Source organism: Channa argus, chromosome 3 (genome assembly GCF_033026475.1).
Source record: "Channa argus isolate prfri chromosome 3, Channa argus male v1.0, whole genome shotgun sequence".
Taxonomy (NCBI): Eukaryota; Metazoa; Chordata; class Actinopteri; order Anabantiformes; family Channidae; genus Channa; species Channa argus.
Genome location: NC_090199.1, coordinates 1,566,556 through 1,586,409, shown reverse-complemented (window position 1 = coordinate 1,586,409; position 19,854 = coordinate 1,566,556). Strand labels below are relative to the sequence as shown.

Genomic DNA, 19,854 nt, shown 5'->3' with positions numbered 1-19,854 from the left:
AAAAATGTTCCCTTTTGTTAGTTTATCATAGATACAAGCAGGTTAACATAAGCAAATGCTAACGGCTAATGCTAGCTAACATTAACCTTGACCCAAGACGACTCCTGAGGACCAACATCAACTGCAGTGTCACGGACTATGAAGCTGATGACATGGGCGTAAACTTCAGGTATTGACAAACTGCTCATCCAGCTCCCTTGACTCACCTGTTCCCTCCTACTTGGTTCATTGTGGGTTTTTTCTTCATATTTCAGATTTTCCTTCATGTTTGGTTTCTTTAGTGTTTGTTGTTCTGAGCAAAGGCTGTGGAGTCTTCAGAGCATCACTAAGGGACCTCTTTGTCTCCTTGGACTCAGATCTGCTCTCCTGGTTCTTCAAACTGTCTGATGTAAAGTTGGTATCATAGATACACAGACATGAACTGCAACTGACTTTCTGATTTTCCTGAACTTAATAAGGAAAAATTATTTTAATGATGTTTTGGGTTTTAAACTGTAGATGACAGAAAAGTTTCCTTTGTAATGATCTGTAACTTCCTCTTTTCTCAGTTAAAAGTAGTTTCAGCAGCAAATTACTGAAAATGTTCTCATTATGCTGCAGAATGACTCCTGTCACTGTAGAATTATTATGTATTAGGAGCATTATTGGAACTTTTTTATGAACTTTTCACAGGTTTTGTATTTAAACATTATGTGATGCAGCTACTTAGTGCAGCTGTTACCAAAATCAGTGACTTCTCTGAGCATCAGACACAGAATAACACAACATATGTGACAGAGAATCCAAAGCACTGGTCCAGAGTGTGTGTGTGTGTGTGTGTGTGTGTGTGTGTGTGTGTGTGTGTGTGTGTGTGAGAGAGAGAGAGCAACAACCGGCCACACAGCAGTCAACATGAAACATGTCTAAGATATGATTTAAAACCAGCTGCTAGTTAGAAGCTTTGGACAACAGGTGACACTGCTGCATCCACACTGAGCTGAGACTCCAACAGACAGGTAAAGTCACCTGACTTCCTGTTAATAGAGGGGGAGGAGCCACTGGAACTGAAAGTGTTGAGTTAGTTCAGACTCCATTTAGAGTGGACAGAGCAGGAGGAGGAGAAGTGAAGACTGAGGCAGGGTGAGTGTTAATCCAACATTATTCTCATTTTACTGTCAAAGTCTCTGAGTCACTTTTGTCCCTGTGGACTGTAGAGGACACATCACACACTGTCTACTTGTGTCCAAACAAAGACACTGAGAGAAAAGGAGGAGAATCAAACTGTGTGTGTTACTTCCTGTTGTCTCAGTTTTATGAAGCCAACAGTTTGATTCATGTGTGAAAAGCAAATCCTGATTGTGTGAATAATAAGATTAAAGCTGAACTAACTCTGGCTGGATTTATTCCACTGAGCTAATGTGTGTTTGTGTGTGTTACTTCCTGTGTCTCAGTCTGTCTCAGGGTGGGACTGAAGTGAACAGACGTGTTTGTCCTGATTCCTTTTCTCAGCTCAGTCTCACTGGTTTATCTCTCAGTCTGACTGAGGTTTAGAAGATGAGTGTTTGTGTGGAGGAAGAGGAGAACAGAGCAGAGTCTGCAGGATCCAGATGTGTGTCTGTGAAGAGGGACCGGTCCAAAGATGATCGTACTCCAGACTTCAGTCCTGAACCTGGACCCTCAGACACAAAGTAAGAGAACTGCTCCAAACTGTGAAACCTCCTGATGATCTGCAGCAGCAGCAGTTTGTGTTTAGAGCAACAGAAATGACTTTGATCAGAGAATTTATCAGTGATTGATGTGATCTGAAGAAAAACTTGTTGGTGTTTGCAGAGCTCAGAACCACAGACAGAGAGCAGAGTCTCCAGTGTCCAGCTGTCTGTCTATGAAGAGTGACCGGTCCATAGGATCTCCTCTGAACTTCAGTCCTGAACCTGGACCCTCAGACACAAAGTAAGATACAGTTTCTACTGTAAACTGACCTGATGAAGATGAAGATGATTCATTGAGGACAAAATGTTCTGTTCAAAAATTTACATTCATGATCCACAAGCTACTGATGGTGTTTCTGAAGTAAAACACAAGGTCACTAACTAACCCAAGCTGAGCTGCTCACAGTGACTGTAAAACAGTACAGGACACAATCAGCTCTCTTTAATTGAAGGCTTTTACTGTGAAGGAGCTGCAGGAAGTGTTGAGTTTGTATTAATAACAAACTACAGTCAGATCACTAAAGGTTTATAAGACAGTCAGACAGGAAAAGCAGTTTATTAGTGTTTCTGAAGCAGGAGAAAAATCCTTTGGATTCCAGACTGATGCTGAACTCAAACAGAAAAGTAGCTGCACTTTTACTGTTCTCTGTGACCATCTGAGCTTCTACACAGTGTTGGACACATCTGGAGCTTTTTCATCAGCAACCAGCAAATTATTTTACTTCTAAACAAATGTTTTCACAGAGAGAAGAAGAGGACTCATGCTTCTATACAGGAGCAGCTGTCCTGCTGTGCTTTGTGTCAGGACGTCCTGAAGGATCCAGTCTCCACCAGCTGTGGACACTGGTTCTGCAGACAGTGCATCAGCTCATACTGGGACCAGTCTGGTTCATCAGGAGACTCCTCCTGTCCCCAGTGTGGAGAAAGATCCAGAACCAGAGCTGGACTGCAGACAGTCAGTCAGAGCAGCTCTGTCCAAAGTAAGACTGAACATCTGTCTGCTGATGTCCTCATTTCTGAAAACAAGACCCACTTTTTTACTCTCACAGTTGTTCTGTGTATTTTCATCATTATCACATGTTCTACAGCACTGAATAGTTTTTGTGTGAGACATAAAAAGAACCAGTGGGTCTTTTTGTTTGGTCTCTCATTGTTTGTTCTTCTTCTGTCAGCAGATGTTGGTCTGCAGGAGGTTTTAGATGAACATAAGATCAGTCTGAGGAGGAGATGTGAATGTGTGACTGAAGGAAGTGATGAAACAGGAAGTGGAACCCTCCTCAACAGGATCTACACTGAGCTCTACATCACAGAGGGACAGAGTGAAGAGGTTAATACCCAACATGAGGTGAGGCAGCTTGAGACAGCTTCCAAGATGAAGACCCTCCATGACACTCCAATCAAGGTCCACGACATCTTTAAAGCCTTACCTGACCAACAGAGACACATCAGAGTGGTTCTGACCAACGGTGTCGCTGGTGTTGGAAAAACCTTCTCGGTGCAGAAGTTCAGTCTGGACTGGGCAGAGGGCTTGGAAAACCAAGATGTCAGTGTGCTGGTTCTGCTCTCGTTCAGGGAGCTGAACTTGATCAAAGATGAGCAGCACAGTCTTCTCACGCTGCTCCATGTTTTCCATCCAACATTACAGAAGGTCACAGCAGAGCAGTTGGCTGTCTGTAAACTTTTGTTCATCTTTGACGGCCTGGATGAAAGCAGACGTTCACTGGATTTCAACAACAGTGAGGTTGTGTCTGATGTCACACAGACGTCATCAGTCGACGTGCTGCTGACAAACCTCATCAAGGGGAATCTGCTTCCCTCGGCTCTGGTCTGGATAACTTCCAGACCTGCAGCAGCCAATCAGATCCCTCCTACGTGTGTCGACAGGGTAACAGAAGTACGAGGCTTCACTGACGCCCAGAAGGAGGAGTATTTCAGGAGGAGGTTCAGTGATGAAGAGCTGTCCAGCAGAATCATCTCCCACATCAAGACATCCAGGAGCCTCCACATCATGTGTCACATCCCAGTCTTCTGCTGGATCACTGCTACAGTTCTGGAGCACATGTTGACTACAGAGCAGAGAGGAGAGCTGCCCAAGACCCTTACTGACATGTACTCACACTTCCTGCTGGTTCAGACCAAGAGGAAGACGAACAAGTATGATGAGCGACATGAGACCAGTCCACAGGAGCTGACGGAGGCTGACAGGAAAGTTCTTGTGAAGCTGGGGAGGCTGGCGTTTAAACATCTGGAGAAAGGAAACATCATGTTCTACCAAGAAGACCTGGAGCAGTGTGGTCTTGATGTCACAGAGGCCTTGGTGTACTCAGGAGTTTGTACAGAGATCTTCAAAACAGAGAGTGTGACCTTCCAGAAAACAGTCTACTGCTTTGTTCATCTGAGCATCCAGGAGTTTCTGGCTGCAGTTTACTTCTTCCACTGTTACACAAACAGGAAGAGAAAGGTACTAAAGTTTTTCCTGGGGAAAGACAATGAACGCAATGATTTAAAACCAAACTCTATTTTGAAGAAGAGTTCTACCTTTTTTAGAAACAGTGATACCTCTGTTCCTCCCCTGGATGACTTCCTGAGTAGAGTCATGGAGAAATCCCTCCAAAGTAAAAATGGTCACCTGGACCTGTTTGTTCGCTTCCTTCATGGCCTCTCTCTGGAGTCCAACCAGAGACTCTTAAGAGGTCTGCTGGGTCAGACAGAGAACAGTCCAGAAATTATCCAGACAGTCATTAACAATCTGAAGAAGAAGAACAGTGATAAAATGTCTCCTGACAGAAGCATCAACATCTTCCACTGTCTGATGGAGATGAAGGACCACTCAGTACATCAGGAGATCCAAGAGTTCCTGAAGTCAGAGAACAGATCAGAGAAACTCTCTGAGATCCACTGCTCAGCTCTGGCCTACATGCTGCAGATGTCAGAGGAGATTCTGGATGAGTTGGACCTGAATAAGTATAACACATCATGGGAGGGACGACGGAGACTGATCCCAGCTGTGAGGAACTGCAGAAAGGCTCAGTAAGTTTAATGTCAAGATGTCTTATTGAATTCTTTATTTTCTGTCCTGAGAGACTGATGTCAACACACAGTGACATGTCAAATCCTGCTAAAGACAATTCAGTACCAGTGAGATATTCTAGTCTCACATGTCCACAACTAAGAAGGACAATGGAGACAGTTTAGACTAGTGACTAGTTCTCCCAAACACACACAGAAGACTCAGAGTGAGCAGAGACAACAAGTCACCTCACTGTGAACCCTGAGTCTCTGTCAGGAGACAAAACTGGAAATCTCATGTCCTCATGTACTGATACATGTCCTAAAGGACATCTGACACAATCAATGACCTGTGATCCATAAAATTCCACCACAACCTGATGAAGCTGAAGCCTCAGTGTTAAAGACAAACACTTTACACACATATATAGAATAGAAAAACAGAGACTACAGCTTTTTTTCAGCACTTTGATCAAATCTATTTTTGTGAACATCAGCATCTTCAGTCTTTCTTTGCTTGATGGAGGTTTGATCCAAATCCAACAAAAGAACTTTTGCTCTTTAAAGTTTCTGGTTTAAAGGTTTTGACAGTCAACATGTTTCACAGCTGATGGTCATTTGTTTCCAGTGGATAAAGTGTCTGCAACATGTTTCTAGAATCTTTTTCTATACAGACACACTTTGATTCTAACATCTGGGATCTGGTGGACCCAACAGACCTTCAAACTGAAAATGACTTTCATGTCATTCTTGCTGTTATTGTGTTGTTTTCCAACAGTTTCTGAGCTGTTTCACAGTAACAACTGTTGGGTCCATTTTCACCTTTTCTACAACATCTATAATCATTGTTTAAGCTGAGAGAGGATGTGAGGGGACGACATCCTCCCTCATGTAGAATGAATCCAACATCCACCTCATCATCCTCATTCAGTTAAAGGTTCCCAACAATGAACATGTGTCCACATGTTTTTCTCTGTTAGACGTTAGTTTGATTTCTAAAAAGGGAGTCGTCTCTTTTTAATTCCTAATGTTCCCTGATAGTTTTTAAAGCTTCTCCTCATATTTCCTCTTTTCTATCTGCCCACTCACTGTTTTAGTCACACGTTAGTTTTTCGGCATCACTTTGAGACAGGATGCTCCTAATTTTGGCAATGTTCCGTAGGTGGAAGAAGGCTGTTCTAGAGATTTGTTTTATATGTGAGGTAAAGGACAGATCCTGGTCAAAAATAACTCCAAGGTTCCTTGCAGTAGTACTAGAGGCCAGACTTATGCCATCTAGAGTAACAATATGGTTGGACATCATGTCAGATTTTTGGGTCCAAATACTCTGACTTCAGTTTTGTCTAAGTTTAAAAGTAAAAAATTGTGGGACATCCAGGCCTTTATGTCTTGTAGGCTTGAAGCTTTATTAACTGATTATTTTCATCTGGTTCCATAGATAAATATAGCTGGGTATCATCAGCATAACAGTGGAAATTTATGGAGTGTTTCTAATAATGTTGCCTAAAGGAGACATATAGAAAGTAAAAAGTATTGGTCCTAACACAGAGCCTTGGGGAACTCCATAGCTAACCTTTGTGTGCATGGAGGATTCATCATTAACATGAACAAATTGAAATCTATCAGATAGATAAGATTTAAACCAACCTAGTTCAGTTCCTTTAATTCCATTTTCATGTTCCAGTCTGTGTAATAAAATGTTATGATCAATGGTATCAAATGCAGCACTAAGATCTAACAGAACAAGTATAGAGATGAGTCCAGTATCTGAGGCCTTGAGAAGATCGTTGGTGACTTTTACCAGTGCTGTTTCTGTACTATGATGAACTCTAAATCCTGACTGAAAGTCTTCATACAAATTATTCCTATGAAGGTGATCACATAATTGTTTTGCGACTAGTTTTCATTTATTTTAGAAATAAAGGGGAGATTAGATATTGGTCTGCAATTGGCTAAAACACCTGGATCAAGAAGAGATCACCTCTGCTGGTTTACTGCCTTCTTTTTTAGAGGGGCAACACTATCGAGTATTGTACGTAGTGAGGCTGCAGAATTGTCAGCAAGATAATCTATTTGTGCAGGAGTAACATTAAGGAGACTACTTTCCATTGTATTAACATATGGTGAAGCAAATGAAGAAAGAATCATTTCTTTAAATTTGTTGACAGGTTTTTCACTTAAGCATCTGCTATAGTGGAATTTTTCCCTAACTGCTATATAGTCCATTATTGTAAATTCAAATGTTATTAAAAAATGGTCATCACAGATTACTCAAGTTGAAGGTTCATCACCCACCACCTCCAAAGAAAAATAACAGACTAAAGTCTTGCAGCTTGGATCGGATTCAAGTTTTTACAATGAACATTTCAGATTTGATCATATTTAACTTTGTTTCTTATCACAGACTTTCTGAGTGTGGACTCTCAGAGACTCACTGTGAAGTTGTGGCCTCAGCTCTGAAGTCGAACCCCTCCCATCTGAGAGAACTGGATCTAAGGTACAACATCTTGCAGGATTCAGAAGTGAAGCTGCTCTCTGCTGGACTGGAGAGTCCACAATGTAGATTGGAGACTCTTAGGTCAGTGTTTTTCTCTTCTACATCTTAAATCCACAACTGTTAATACCAATGTTTTCTTGTAAAATCCGACTGGTTAGTTCATGGTAAAAATCAGGAAAAAATGACCAACATATACGTTTTAGAGTGAGGTGATGTGTAGCAGCTGTAGTGAAGATAACAGTCACCTGGACACACAAACATTTACTGGGAGCAGGTTGAAGTGCTCAGCATTGTTAGTTCAAATGTCTCCACCTCTACAATGAAAGGAGGAAACTGCATTAAAACTGAATTATGGGACAGTTTGTTCTGAAACTTCACTGTATGTGACACTATAAAGTGTCTAAAGCAAATGAAAAGAAGTTTGAGAAGTTTATTCCATTTTCAGCAGTAAAGTCTTTTATATGAAACACAAATTTTAAATCTGTCATTGGTTATTTCATCAATAATGGTCAGTTTGCAATTTTAGGCAAATATTTGACATTTGACATCAGATTACACAGAATTGTTCAGATTTAGAGAAACAGAAGATGAATTAAAGTAACAAGATTCAGTCTTTGAATCCAACTCGTCTGATTTTATACTAATTCCAGAGGTGAGTGAGGTGAGCAGCATGTTCTGAATCAGTGCTGACATGAATAGGTGTATGAATGTTGTGCTGACATTTGGATGATGTCTGTAGAAGTCTGACATTCTGATGATCCACAATAACACAAGGACAAAGTCCCTCTAACACCATTGATTAGGACAAATCTGATTGTTACTAATGATTTGATCCACATCTTTGATTCTTTATTCAGATTGAGGAACTGCAGTTTGTCAGAGATCAGCTGTGATTCTCTGGTCTCAGCTCTGAAGTCCAACCCCTCCCATCTGAGAGAACTGGACCTGAGTTACAACAAGCTGCAGGATTCAGCAGTGAAGCTGCTGTGTGGTTTTCTGGAGAGTCCACACTGTAGACTGGAGACTCTGAGGTCAGTGTTTCTCAACAACTCTCAACACCAGTTTTTCTTCTCGTTGGTTAAATTTTTTTACAAGGAAAATAGACTCATGCTTGTAAGAAAACTGAAAGAATTAAGAAAACTGAATAAATTAAAGAAAAGTTTATTTTTTTTATTTTCATGTGTGACACTGTAAAGTGTCTAAAGCAAATGAAAAGAAGTTTGAGAAGTTGATTCCATTTTCAGCAGTGAAATCTTTTATATGAAACACACAGTGTAAATCTCAGCAACAGCAGCACAGAGACAGAGAGGAAATGATGTTTCCAGATGTTTGAAGTGTCTTTAGTGGCGTCTGATTTGTCTCCATCAGCAGGTGACACTTGAACCTGTGCATGATGCTTCCTGTCACACAATGATGTCACTTTGTGTAGAGACACAACCAGTAACCAGGAGCAGAAATGTGACACTGCAGACATGTTTGTACAGAAAGGTACTAGGTTCCATTTAGGATCAGAGAAGAGAACATCCATCTGACTTTGATCAGTCAACATCTGATCCAGGAGGAAGCAGAGCTCACTGACATTAGTTATTTCATCAATAATGGTCAGTTTGGAATTTGAGACAAATATTTGACATTTGACATCAGATTAAACAGGATTGTTCAGATTTAGAGAAACAGAAGATGAATTAAAGAAACAAGATTCAGTCTTTGAATCCAGGACGTCTGATTTTAGACTAATTCCAGAGGTGAGTGAGGTGAGCAGCATGTTCTGAATCAGTGCTGACATGAATAGGTGTATGAATGTTGTGCTGACATTTGGATGATGTCTGTAGAAGTCTGACATTCTGATGATCCACAATAACACAAGGACAAAGTCCCTCTAACACCATTGATTAGGACAAATCTGATTGTTACTAATGATTTGATCCACATCTTTGATTCTTTATTCAGATTGAGGAACTGCAGTTTGTCAGAGATCAGCTGTGATTCTCTGGTCTCAGCTCTGAAGTCCAAACTCTCCCATCTGAGAGACCTGGACCTGAGCTACAGCAAGCTGCAGGATTCAGGAGTGAAGCTGCTGTGTGGTTTTCTGGAGAGTCCACACTGTAGACTGGAGACTCTGAGGTCAGTTCACTGACTGATACTGTTGGAAATTTTATGTATTTCATGATCAACTTTTGACTGTGTGATGTGGTTTTTCTTTAGGGGGACCAGCCAGGTCTCTGTCCTGAGATTTCAGATTGTGATAGAAGTCAGTTTGGTTCATTTAGTCGACCTTCACAAAGGAAACAGGTTTAAACAATCAGACTTAACATTCAGCCTGTAGCTGCACTGAATGACCAGAAAACACTGAAACCAAACAAGGACAACAGACACATTTTCAAACTATCATCTTCACATATTGAACCAAAACTGATCCTAAAGTCTTTATCAAAAGTCCAGCAAACACCAGAATGGCTCCAAGTCCCAAAGTCCATTCAGGGTTTTCCTTTTTGAGTCGATTGTCTTGATTTGACATTTGTGCTGAACATTTAGCAAAGTTTTCATGAAATCATCTGTAATTTGTGATAAAAAGAGTTTTAGTTTTGCTGATGTGCAGGACAGAGACCAGGACCAAGCAAGACCTGTTTACTGGATCAGTTCTGCTTCTTTAAAGTTTGATTCATTTCACTGATGAGTCAAAGTATTGTAGGACGTTTTTAGTCTGTCAGATGTGATTTGATGTTTGTCTGATAATTCCAGAGGTGAGTGAGGTGAGCAGCATGTTCTGAATCAGTGCTGACATGAATAGGTGTATGAATGTTGTGCTGACATTTGGATGATGTCTGTAGAAGTCTGACATTCTGATGATCCACAATAACACAAGGACAAAGTCACTGTAACACCATTGATTAGGACAAATCTGATTGTTACTAATGATTTGATACACATCTTTGATTCTTTATGCAGATTGAGTCACTGCAGTTTGTCAAAGATCAGCTGTGATTCTCTGGTCTCAGCTCTGAAGTCCAACCCCTCCCATCTGAGAGAACTGGACCTGAGTGAAAACTGGGACCTGCAAGATTCAGCAGTGAAGCTTCTGTCTGATCTTGTGGAGAGTCCACACTGTAGACTGGAGACTCTGAGGTCAGTAGAGGGTTGGAGTCAGTCCATGCTGCTTTCAGCAGTATTGTACTAAACCCAGTTAGTATCAAAAGAAAGATCCAGTTTTTCCTGTAAAGCTCCAAGTTCCTTTGTACAGACCAGAAGCTCAGCTGAAGTCCAGTCATCACATGTGTCTCTGTCCTTTCACTTCAGTGTGTTCACTCCAATACGTTAACATGAGCTGAAAGGAAGCTGACTACACTACACAGCTGCTCCACTTGTGCTCTGAACAGGACTGAAGTCCCTGCTGCTCTTTGTACTGATGCTGATGAAGTGAGTCTCTGCAAAAACTCACTGATCTCCTCTCTTCTCTCTCATTCTCTCTACAGGTGGAAGCCAAGTCTAAAATGAAAGTGATGATCTTTCTAAAGGATCAGGACTGTACATGTATGTAAAGCAGAGAACTGCTCTGAGAACAGCTCCACTGTCAGACACAATGTCATGTCCACCATCATCCCTGTGTGATCCTCTGGATCTGACAGAGGATCAGCAGTGGATCTGGATCTGCTCTGCTGCTGCTCTGCTGATTCTCTGTCTTTAAAGTTTTTGTCTAAATGTTTTAGATTTTTATTTCACTTATTTTTATTTGGAGAAAATTAATATAACCAGGTCACACACGGGTCAAAAAGTCAAGATATTTTGCTAATCTCTTCTCAAAAGTACACTGGTCTTGAAAGTTACTAGATTTAGCAATACAGAGTGTGCATGTGATATTAGTTTATCAATATAAAATTTAACATTTTTTAAATATTTAGAATCAATATGTATCCATACGTTTGTATTTTTGACAACACTAAAATGTACAGTTTGAATATTATGACAATCCAGTTCTTAATATATAGATTTGATTCCCTCGGTGGTGGAAGTAACAAATTCCATTCACTTTCATTACTGCAAAAAAGAAGATTTTTTTGTGTTTCTACTTTCAGAGGATTGTTTCAAAAACTGTAATTTTACCTGTATAGTTTACTTGAGTGTAGTTTTTCAGGTATTTTACTTCTATTACAGAGTAAAACAGACAAACGTACAAACAAGATTCATTAGGAAATAACAAGATCTCCTGAACTAAGACGCTGTGTCAGGTGTCGATTCCCTGTAATAACCATGAAATAACCTGCCCAAGAAATGAACATGTGAACAGCTTAGATGCACCAAACACCACTGATGAACTACATAGTACATACTACTACAAAGACTTCTGGCAGATCTTGTCACCACTATTTAAGTAACCACGGAAATAAAATCTACCTCAACAATACCAACACACATGGATACAGCCATCATGACCCTTCTACTAAAACCAACAAAGACCCAACCCATCCTTCCAGTCACCCGTCACTAAAGCACTAGCTACTACAATAGAGACAGTCGTCCCAATGTTAGTCCACCAAACGTATTAATAAAAAACTGGAACCCGTCAGAGAATGTCCAGAGACTATTCAACTTAATCACCCTGTCACAACAAAAACAAACTAGAACCATAATTAAACGCAGAAAAAGCATTTGATAAAGTTAACTGGACATTTATTTTCAGCGTCCTTCACAAGTTTGGTTTTGGAGAGTTTCATCCACCTTGTTAAATCACTATACTCTGCATTCGGAGCCACTGTAATCACAAATGCGTCAACTCAGAGAGTTTCACACTTCAGCAGGGAACCAGACAGGGATGCCCACTGTCTCCGTCTTTATTTGATATCTTTATAGAACCACTAGGAGCAGCCATACGACAAAATGTCAGAATTAAAGGAATCCAGGACACAAATACACATCACAAAATTAGTCTTTATGCAGATGACATATTACTACACTCATAGGATCCCTACAGCTCACTAAAGAAAACATTTTATATTTTTAATGAATTTTCCCTAATCTCAAATTACACGATAAATTGGAAGAAAAGGATAATTACAACAACTCAGACCTAGAACAGAATCAATGCAAACCCATTTCAGTTTCAGTTCTCGCTTTTATGCCAGGATCATTAAAAAAAAAAGAACTATTTTAAGACAATAACCATCTCCTCACCTCTGACAGCCTGGTGCAAAGCTCATAAAATACAAAATCAGCACTAGCACCTTGTTAACATACTCTAATATGGCCCAACCCAGACTTTGGTTGAAATATGGAAATATGGAAAAATATGGAAAAAGGATCAGAAACAAAACCTGCTCACAATACACCTCAGGTAGCACAGACGATTACTTCTACAACACTTGATCCTGTAACCCGGTGAATTCTTTCTGGGTAGCAGTGACATAGACGCTCTCCACCATCCTAAGCTGCAGAATCCCCACATCTCCATCCCTCTGTTTACTTGGAAACATCTCAGAAGTTGATCATCTCCAAGTTAAATATAAAAACCCAGTACTCATCTCTTTAACAATCACGACGAAAATAATTTCTCAAAACAAATATAAAATATAAATATATAATATTATATAAATATAAAAGCTAAAGACATATCAGTTACTGGACAAATCTTCTCACAGAAAACATCAGCTACATACAAAAACAATAGAGCGAACTTCAATGAAGCTATGAACCATTTCTGGAACATTTTTACTTAAACAAAACGCCTGGGAAATTAGACCAGTCATTCAGATGTAATTGATTAAGATTACAGTTATTATTATTTAACTATGACATGTTTTGTATCCTTTTTATTATTGGTAGTTATTTTTATCCTATTGGCTAATTATTTTTATTATCATCATTAATATTATTACTATTATTATTGATATTGTTATGAACATTATTATTTTAGTTCTTTGCTATATATATTTATATGTGTGTGTGTGTGTGTTTCAGTTTTCTCATTAATACGTATTATACAATATATATGCTTAGAACATGTTTATATCCTTAGTATGTGAACCCCTACCCTGTACTTTCCCATCCCCATCACAACTGTTGTTTCTTTTATTATATACTTTCTGCTCATCCTCACTTCTCCAACCCTGATGCACCTTCACAAGCAAAAACATACACTGTACACAGGTATCACATGTCCTGTCTTTTTACCATATCTCACACTGTTGTTATGATATGTTTTGTATAATGTGAATTGTACTGTTTTGTTGTTGTTGTGTTTTTGGTGAATAAAGGGAAAGAAAAACAAACATAGTGGGTCTGTCAACATCAACTTATACAATAATTTATCATCTAACACAAAGATCAGAAAAAAGCATGTATATGACGTGTTGATGTTTCAAACCATAGTTAACTAAGCTTGACTGATTAAATGTGCATGATGTGTGTTGATCTGTTAAAGATTAGTGCAGGTCTCATGTAGAATGAAGGATAATGTATTGATGATTTGTGACTGATTTGTTAGAACAGAAGTTCTACTTGTATTAAATGTGTGTGATAGTTGAGAATCATAGTTTAAAATCCATGTATGAGACTGAGGGATGGATGAGAAGTGCACGGCCTCGGCCTGAGAGAGAAAACAAGTGGAGAGAAACACGATTTAACAAACTTGTTCACTTAGACGGTGACAGACGGTGGTTTTTGACTAAGTGCCGGATCATCCAATCACAGCCGGTGCTGCCCAGTATTTAGATTGATGTGACACAGTTACAGTGACACAGTACAATATGTAGTGAAACAGCTACAATTATTTGATGTTGATGTGATATTGAATAAACTTCAATATGAACGTTTGGAAATAATAGGATCAGGAAAAGTTCATAACTAACGGTGTCATATTTATGAGACAGGGTGTTTTTTAAAAGGGGCTGGAAGTCTAGGACGAGCCCAGAAAAGGGTTTAAAAGGCCGTGAACAGCTCAGACTAGTTCAGACTGGATCTGGATTCAGCCTCAGTGATTTGTTGCATTTTTCATTTTTCTGCACAGTAAATCATTTTACACCTGAACTCTTCTGAATGTGGCTGCTAATTGAAGACACGACTCAGAGACAAGACTGTGGAGACAGACCTCATAGAGGACTTTAAATGATCACCTCACCTCCTCTGTCCCACCATCACCATGGGAAGTTTTTAGTGGGCAAGTTTTCCTCAGTTATCCTTTGTATCTAATGACATGATACAAAGTCTGTCTGCTGAGGCTTTAGAAGGTCTCGTTTACAGCCTCATGTTTAATTTGTGATCTGAATGATCCTACATGGGAAATGTGTTTATTCAAATTACTCTCACTTTGTACTTTTACTTGAGGACATTTTTACATTAATGATTTTACTTGTGCTTACGTACAGTTTTATAACAGTAAATGTACTTGAATAAAATAATTAACTGTAGGACTGTTTCCACCTCTGGATTGTTCGTCCTCCTGTCACGTATCCTTGGTCTTGACTAAACCCCAGGTTACTCTCAGTGTGTGACACAGAAATTCTATTTCTCAAAATAAAAACATCAACAGATGTTCACAGCATGTGCTGTGGACAGTAGCATTGTTCTGAAATTGCATTTTGACTGTTCATAATAGGAACTGTGGAAATCTGCCTTTTACAAGTCACAAAGTATTTTAGATATTCAAAATTATAATATGAATATCTGCAATGTTTTTATAATTTTGTTTTTATTAGATTTGAACATCATCAATAGTAACTGATTCATTGTAGACATCTGAATTGGGAGCTTTTCCTAATATGAATTCTGGTTTGTTCTAAAATGAAGTTGTAAATATCTAAGATTGAAAAACAGAAGTGATTGGCTTTAGCTATTTGAAGAATAACGTGGATATTTGAAATGTTCCTTTGGAGCAGGAGTGAATAATAGATTTCTGCTATTAAATGTTAAAACGGCCATTTATACTTTTGAAGGAGTTTTAGATTTTAAATGTAGCTTTGACAAGTGAAATCATCCTGAAATATAATTTCTGCTGGCTGGAATGTGACTGTGGAAATCTTTAATTAATACTCTGACTAGTGACATCACAGTTTATACTGGGAGAAATGATTTGATGACGCCACGTCCTGGAATCGATGCTCGACTCGACATGAAGGTTCATTTTCTGCTGCCCTGAAAAAAACAAAACACACTTCAGTTCGTTAGAAACCCCAGAAGAAGAAGATGAAGAAGATGAAGATGACACAGCTCAGGAACCATAAGAACAGAGCTTTCTCATGGATTATACGCTGTGAAAGTGATCCAGTTCCTGTATCGACCCTCTAAGCCGAGCTCACCCAAAGGCAGGTAATGTTAGATCCAGTTAGGCTCAGCTCTTTTCAGCCCAGTGTTTTCTCTTCTTGTTCAGAGTCTGCTGAAAGTTTTGGGAAGTAAAACTGAGAGAAGGAAGAGGAAGTCTCAGGAAATCAAACTGGCACTAAGCAGATTCGGGGCTAGTTGGTAGTTAGCAGGCTAGTTGACTTCAGTATGTCAGCATCCACAGAATAAAACAAACCGGATCAAATGATTAAAAGTCTCACAATCTGCTTGTGAAGTGCTAATTTATCAGCCGATGATGATAATGAAGTGGTGGGACGTGTGTCCTTTCTGATGATCACAAATGAGACGTGCTGCTGCATTTTTGGTCATCAGGACATGTAGAGATATGACCAGTGTCTGGACAGTGAATTGCGTTACATATTCAGAAAAGTAGGCTCTGATCTCTCTGATGTTGTGGAGAGTAAATCAACTGCTGAGAGATGGAGGAGGACAATCACTGAAGACGTTACCTATGCTGATGCTGTATGGAAGGACAGACTGGGAAGACCAGAAGTTCTGTCCTAGAGAGACTGAAGTAATGTGACTGTTTTCCTACAGAAAATGTTCTTTAGCACAAAAAAATCTAATTCAGATTTCAAAGTGTCCCATGTTTGACAAACACATTGTCCACAATCAGTGTCTCACCATAAAAACACTTGATGGATGTCTGGCAGCAAACACAGTAGAGTGTCTGTACATCAGTAAAATACAAAAAGATAAATGATGGATAACGAAACAGGGTTTCACCTCATATTGCAAAATAAATGCATCCACAATCACATTATTACTACTGGACATGATATTTTAAGATATCTACAACTTTGACTTTACTAGTCACAGCACATTTAACATATGTAAAACTTCTTAAAATGTATGAGTGGCTGTTTTGACATTTAATAGCTGAGCTGGATATGTATTGTAGAAATCTGTAATTCAGTTTATCCTAATTAATTTGCAGTGGTTAGAATTTATTTAGCTGAATGTTAAAAACCAAGTGATGTTTTAAAAAATGCTGTTCTGTAAGTACAGTTATCCTCCAAGACTGAGACACTAAAGACTTTTTTCCTAAGTGAATTAAGAGCGATTGATTCACTTAGAATCAAAATTTGAGAATCACATTTATTTGATTTTATTTAATTTAGTGTCTGAGGGGAGAAACTGGAATAGGTTGTGTTCAGGGTGTGATGGCTCTGTAGTGAATCTATTTCTCTGTCTGCTGTGAATTTCTTCTTCAATCCATTTGGGTTCAGCTGGAACAATTGTTAAAACATCAGTTGTTAAGAAACTAAAAGTGTAGAGTGGAGACAATTAATGATGTCTGATGATAATGTCCTAGGTGACATCACTGGAGCAGAGGAACAGTTTCATCGTGTCTCATCCAGCACAGAGGCAAAATGAGCTCTGGGAAAAAGCTGAGAAAAATATAACCATCGTGAACAATACTCATATTTGAACGGACTGATATCAGTTAATTTAAAACTTTACTTTACTGAACCTCAGCCTTGTGAGTGAGCTGAAGTTGGTAACAGATACAGATTCGTCCAACTCTGGTGTTATTGAACAATAACAAAGAGCCTTGTGCAGAACAAGCAGCAAGCTTCACCAGAAAAATGACCATGGTTTTATTGGCGTGTCCACATGTTCAGTATGGCAGTAATTACCCTACGATCAGATTAATAAACATTAACCACAGAATCAGTAACTGAAACTTAACTCCAGGTTTGATTCCTGTGATTGACACATAATGCAAAAGTATAAGAACTTAACCTAACAAACCTAGTAACTGCTACACTTCCGGTGTCTGATGTTTTCCTACAGCACATAAGTCATGAAACAGCAAAAGACGCAGCACTACTGAAAGTGATGGAAAATCTTCACAGGGAAGCTGTGAAGATTGTCCACTGGAAGCTGTCCACAGAATTATTCAGTGCAAACAGAACTGAGTGTGACCAAAGTCCTGGTGTCATCCCACAATCCATGGGCATTGAGAAATGTAAGAGGAGAACTAGAGAATCTATTTTTTGTCCCAGTATTAACATGGACATTGAGAAAATGATTGGCAAATGTAACACGTCTCAAGCACCACAACAAACAAACAAAGGATCCAATGCTGATCAACGACACTGCAAGAAAACTTTGGCAAAAAGTGGGCACAGATCTGTTTCACCTGAATGGTAAAGACTGTCTCCTAGTAATAGATTACTACTCCAACTAGAAAGAGATGGCAGAGCTCTTTTGCAAGTTGTGTCATCAGACACATCAAAGACATGTTTGCCAGACATGGAATCTCACAATGTGTGGTGATTGATAATGGTCCTCTGTACAGCTGCTGTGAATTCAGTGACTTTGCCAAGCAGCATGGGTTTCAACACACTACCTGTAGCCCATGATATCCACAGGCTATAGGAGGAGTGTGGGAAATCCCCAGCAGAGCTACTTATGAATCGCAAGCTGCGTACTACACTACTACACAATCCAAGAAATCACATAAACAAAGATCTGATAAGAAAACTGAAACAACTCAAACTGAACCAGAAAATGAACTATGACCAAACAGCCTGGAGACTTGAACCTCTACAGGGACATCATGATGTGAGAATGGAGGATCCCTGTTCCTAGGAATTCAAGGCAATTGTTCCTAAGGAAGTGGGTCCCAGGGCATTTATGGTAAAGACAGAGGATGGTGATCAGGAGGAACAGGAAAAGTTTGTTGAAGAGAACTTTGAGAAAGATGTTCAGGAGACGGAGTCTAAAAAACAAGTCAGGAAGGTGACTGGACCTGCATCCTCCTGAGCCAGTGCTAGGATCCTCTAAAGCTGATATACCTTCTGTGAGAAAAAAGAAAAACTACCTGAGAGCCTCATGGAACAAGTGTAAACAGTAAGCTTGAGTTGAAACAAATCTGTTGTAATCTTACTAGTTTTCATAATAATTAGATACTATTTCAAGTTGTTTAGGTTACACAGTAGTTGAAAAGATCTATTTTGATCTTCAAATCTGTTGCTGTGGAAGTAGAATAGTCTTTAGTTTTGTATAAATGTTACACTGTGTAGGAAAGTGGGTGTAGTCATAGGGAGTGATATAAAGGAGACCAGTAGGTGGCAGCATAACAGCAGTGGAATGAAGAAGGAGGAGTGAGGAAGAAAAAGGATAATTTAATAAAGATGAGTAGGACAAGTGGCCTGTAAACATCTAAAAAGGTTGTTGACTTTGCTCATTTCTTTCTACCTAACAAGAAAATCACATGGGTGACCAGCTCTTGGAAGAGTCCTGCTTGTGCCAAATGTCTTCCAGTTGACGATTATGGAGACCACTGTATTCTTGGAAACCTGCAGTGAGGCAGAATTTGTTTCGTAGTCTTCCTCAGATCTGTGGCTTGCAATAATCCTGTTTCTGAGCTCTGCAGTTCCTGTGACCTCATGGCTTCTGTTCTGATTGTGCATCAGTCTGCATAGTGAGCTGTGAGGCCTTTTATAGAGAGGTGTGTGCTTTTCCAAATCATGTCCAATCATTTTAATTTACCACAGGTGGACTCAGTGAAGGTGTAGAAACATCTCCGTAACAATCAAGAGAAATGGAAGGAACCTGAGCTAAATTTCGAGTGTTGTTGCAAAGGGTCTAAATACTTATGCACATGTGATATTTAAGTTTTTCCTTTTTAATTCATTTGCAAACATTTCTAAAATTCTGTTTTCACTTTGTCATTATGGGCTACGGAGAGAAGACTGAGAAAAAGCTGAACGTAGCTGCAGGAAGATGAGTGTACATCTGCTATAAGACTGTCAGAGAGCAACAACAGGCCACATGCAGTCAACATGAAACATGTCTGAGATATGATTTAAAACCAGCTGCTAGTTAGAAGCTTTGAACAGCAGGTGGCACTGCTGCATCCACACTAAGATGTGACTCCTACAAACGGGTAAAGTCACCTGACTTCCTGTTAATGGAGGGGGAGGAGCCACTGGAACTGAAAGTGTTGAGTTAGTTCAGACTCCAGTTAGAGTGGACAGAGCAGGAGGAGGAGAAGTGAAGACTGAGGCAGGGTGAGTGTTAATCCAACATTATTCTCATTTTACTGTCAAAGTCTCTGAGTCACTTTTGTCCCTGTGGACTGTAGAGGACACGTCACACACTGTCTACTTGTGTCCAAACAATGACACTGAGAGAAAAGGAGGAGAATCAAACTGTGTGTGTTACTTCCTGTTGTCTGTTTTATGAAGCCGGCAGTTTGATTCATGTGTGAAAAGCAAATCCTGATTGTGTGAATAATAAGATTAAAGCTGAACTAACTCTGCCTGGTTTTATTCCACTGAGCTAATGTGTGTTTGTTTGCGTTACTTCCTTGTGTCT

The 19,854-nt window shown here is 39.5% G+C and overlaps 2 protein-coding genes across 6 annotated transcripts in view; both read left to right on the top strand.

Annotated features, from left to right (window-relative positions):
• Nucleotides 1-19,854, top strand: part of LOC137124441 (NACHT, LRR and PYD domains-containing protein 12-like) — a 102,434-nt gene that overhangs the window by 34,474 nt on the left and 48,106 nt on the right. For all 5 annotated transcript variants that reach the window (XM_067499439.1, XM_067499438.1, XM_067499440.1 and 2 more), the window contains exons 12-13: nucleotides 8,052-8,225; nucleotides 9,145-9,318. In XM_067499439.1, the coding sequence (XP_067355540.1) occupies nucleotides 8,052-8,225; nucleotides 9,145-9,318 (348 nt within the window). The remainder of the gene's footprint in view (nucleotides 1-8,051; nucleotides 8,226-9,144; nucleotides 9,319-19,854) is intronic.
• LOC137124457 (protein NLRC3-like) lies at nucleotides 1,024-4,722 on the top strand. The gene is made up of 5 exons (XM_067499500.1): nucleotides 1,024-1,119; nucleotides 1,431-1,667; nucleotides 1,810-1,929; nucleotides 2,433-2,668; nucleotides 2,861-4,722. Exons 2-5 carry the CDS (start codon nucleotides 1,534-1,536, stop codon nucleotides 4,720-4,722), a joined length of 2,352 nt encoding a protein of 783 aa, XP_067355601.1. The 5' UTR covers nucleotides 1,024-1,119; nucleotides 1,431-1,533.

Bases quoted from the DNA above. Each gene is read 5' to 3' on its own strand.
- LOC137124457 (XM_067499500.1), top strand. From the start codon at position 1,534: ATGAGTGTTTGTGTGGAGGAAGAGGAGAACAGAGCAGAGTCTGCAGGA. The intron at 1,668-1,809 runs GTAAGAGAACTG...TGGTGTTTGCAG, and splicing joins CCTGGACCCTCAGACACAAA to AGCTCAGAACCACAGACAGA. The intron at 1,930-2,432 runs GTAAGATACAGT...ATGTTTTCACAG, and splicing joins CCTGGACCCTCAGACACAAA to AGAGAAGAAGAGGACTCATG.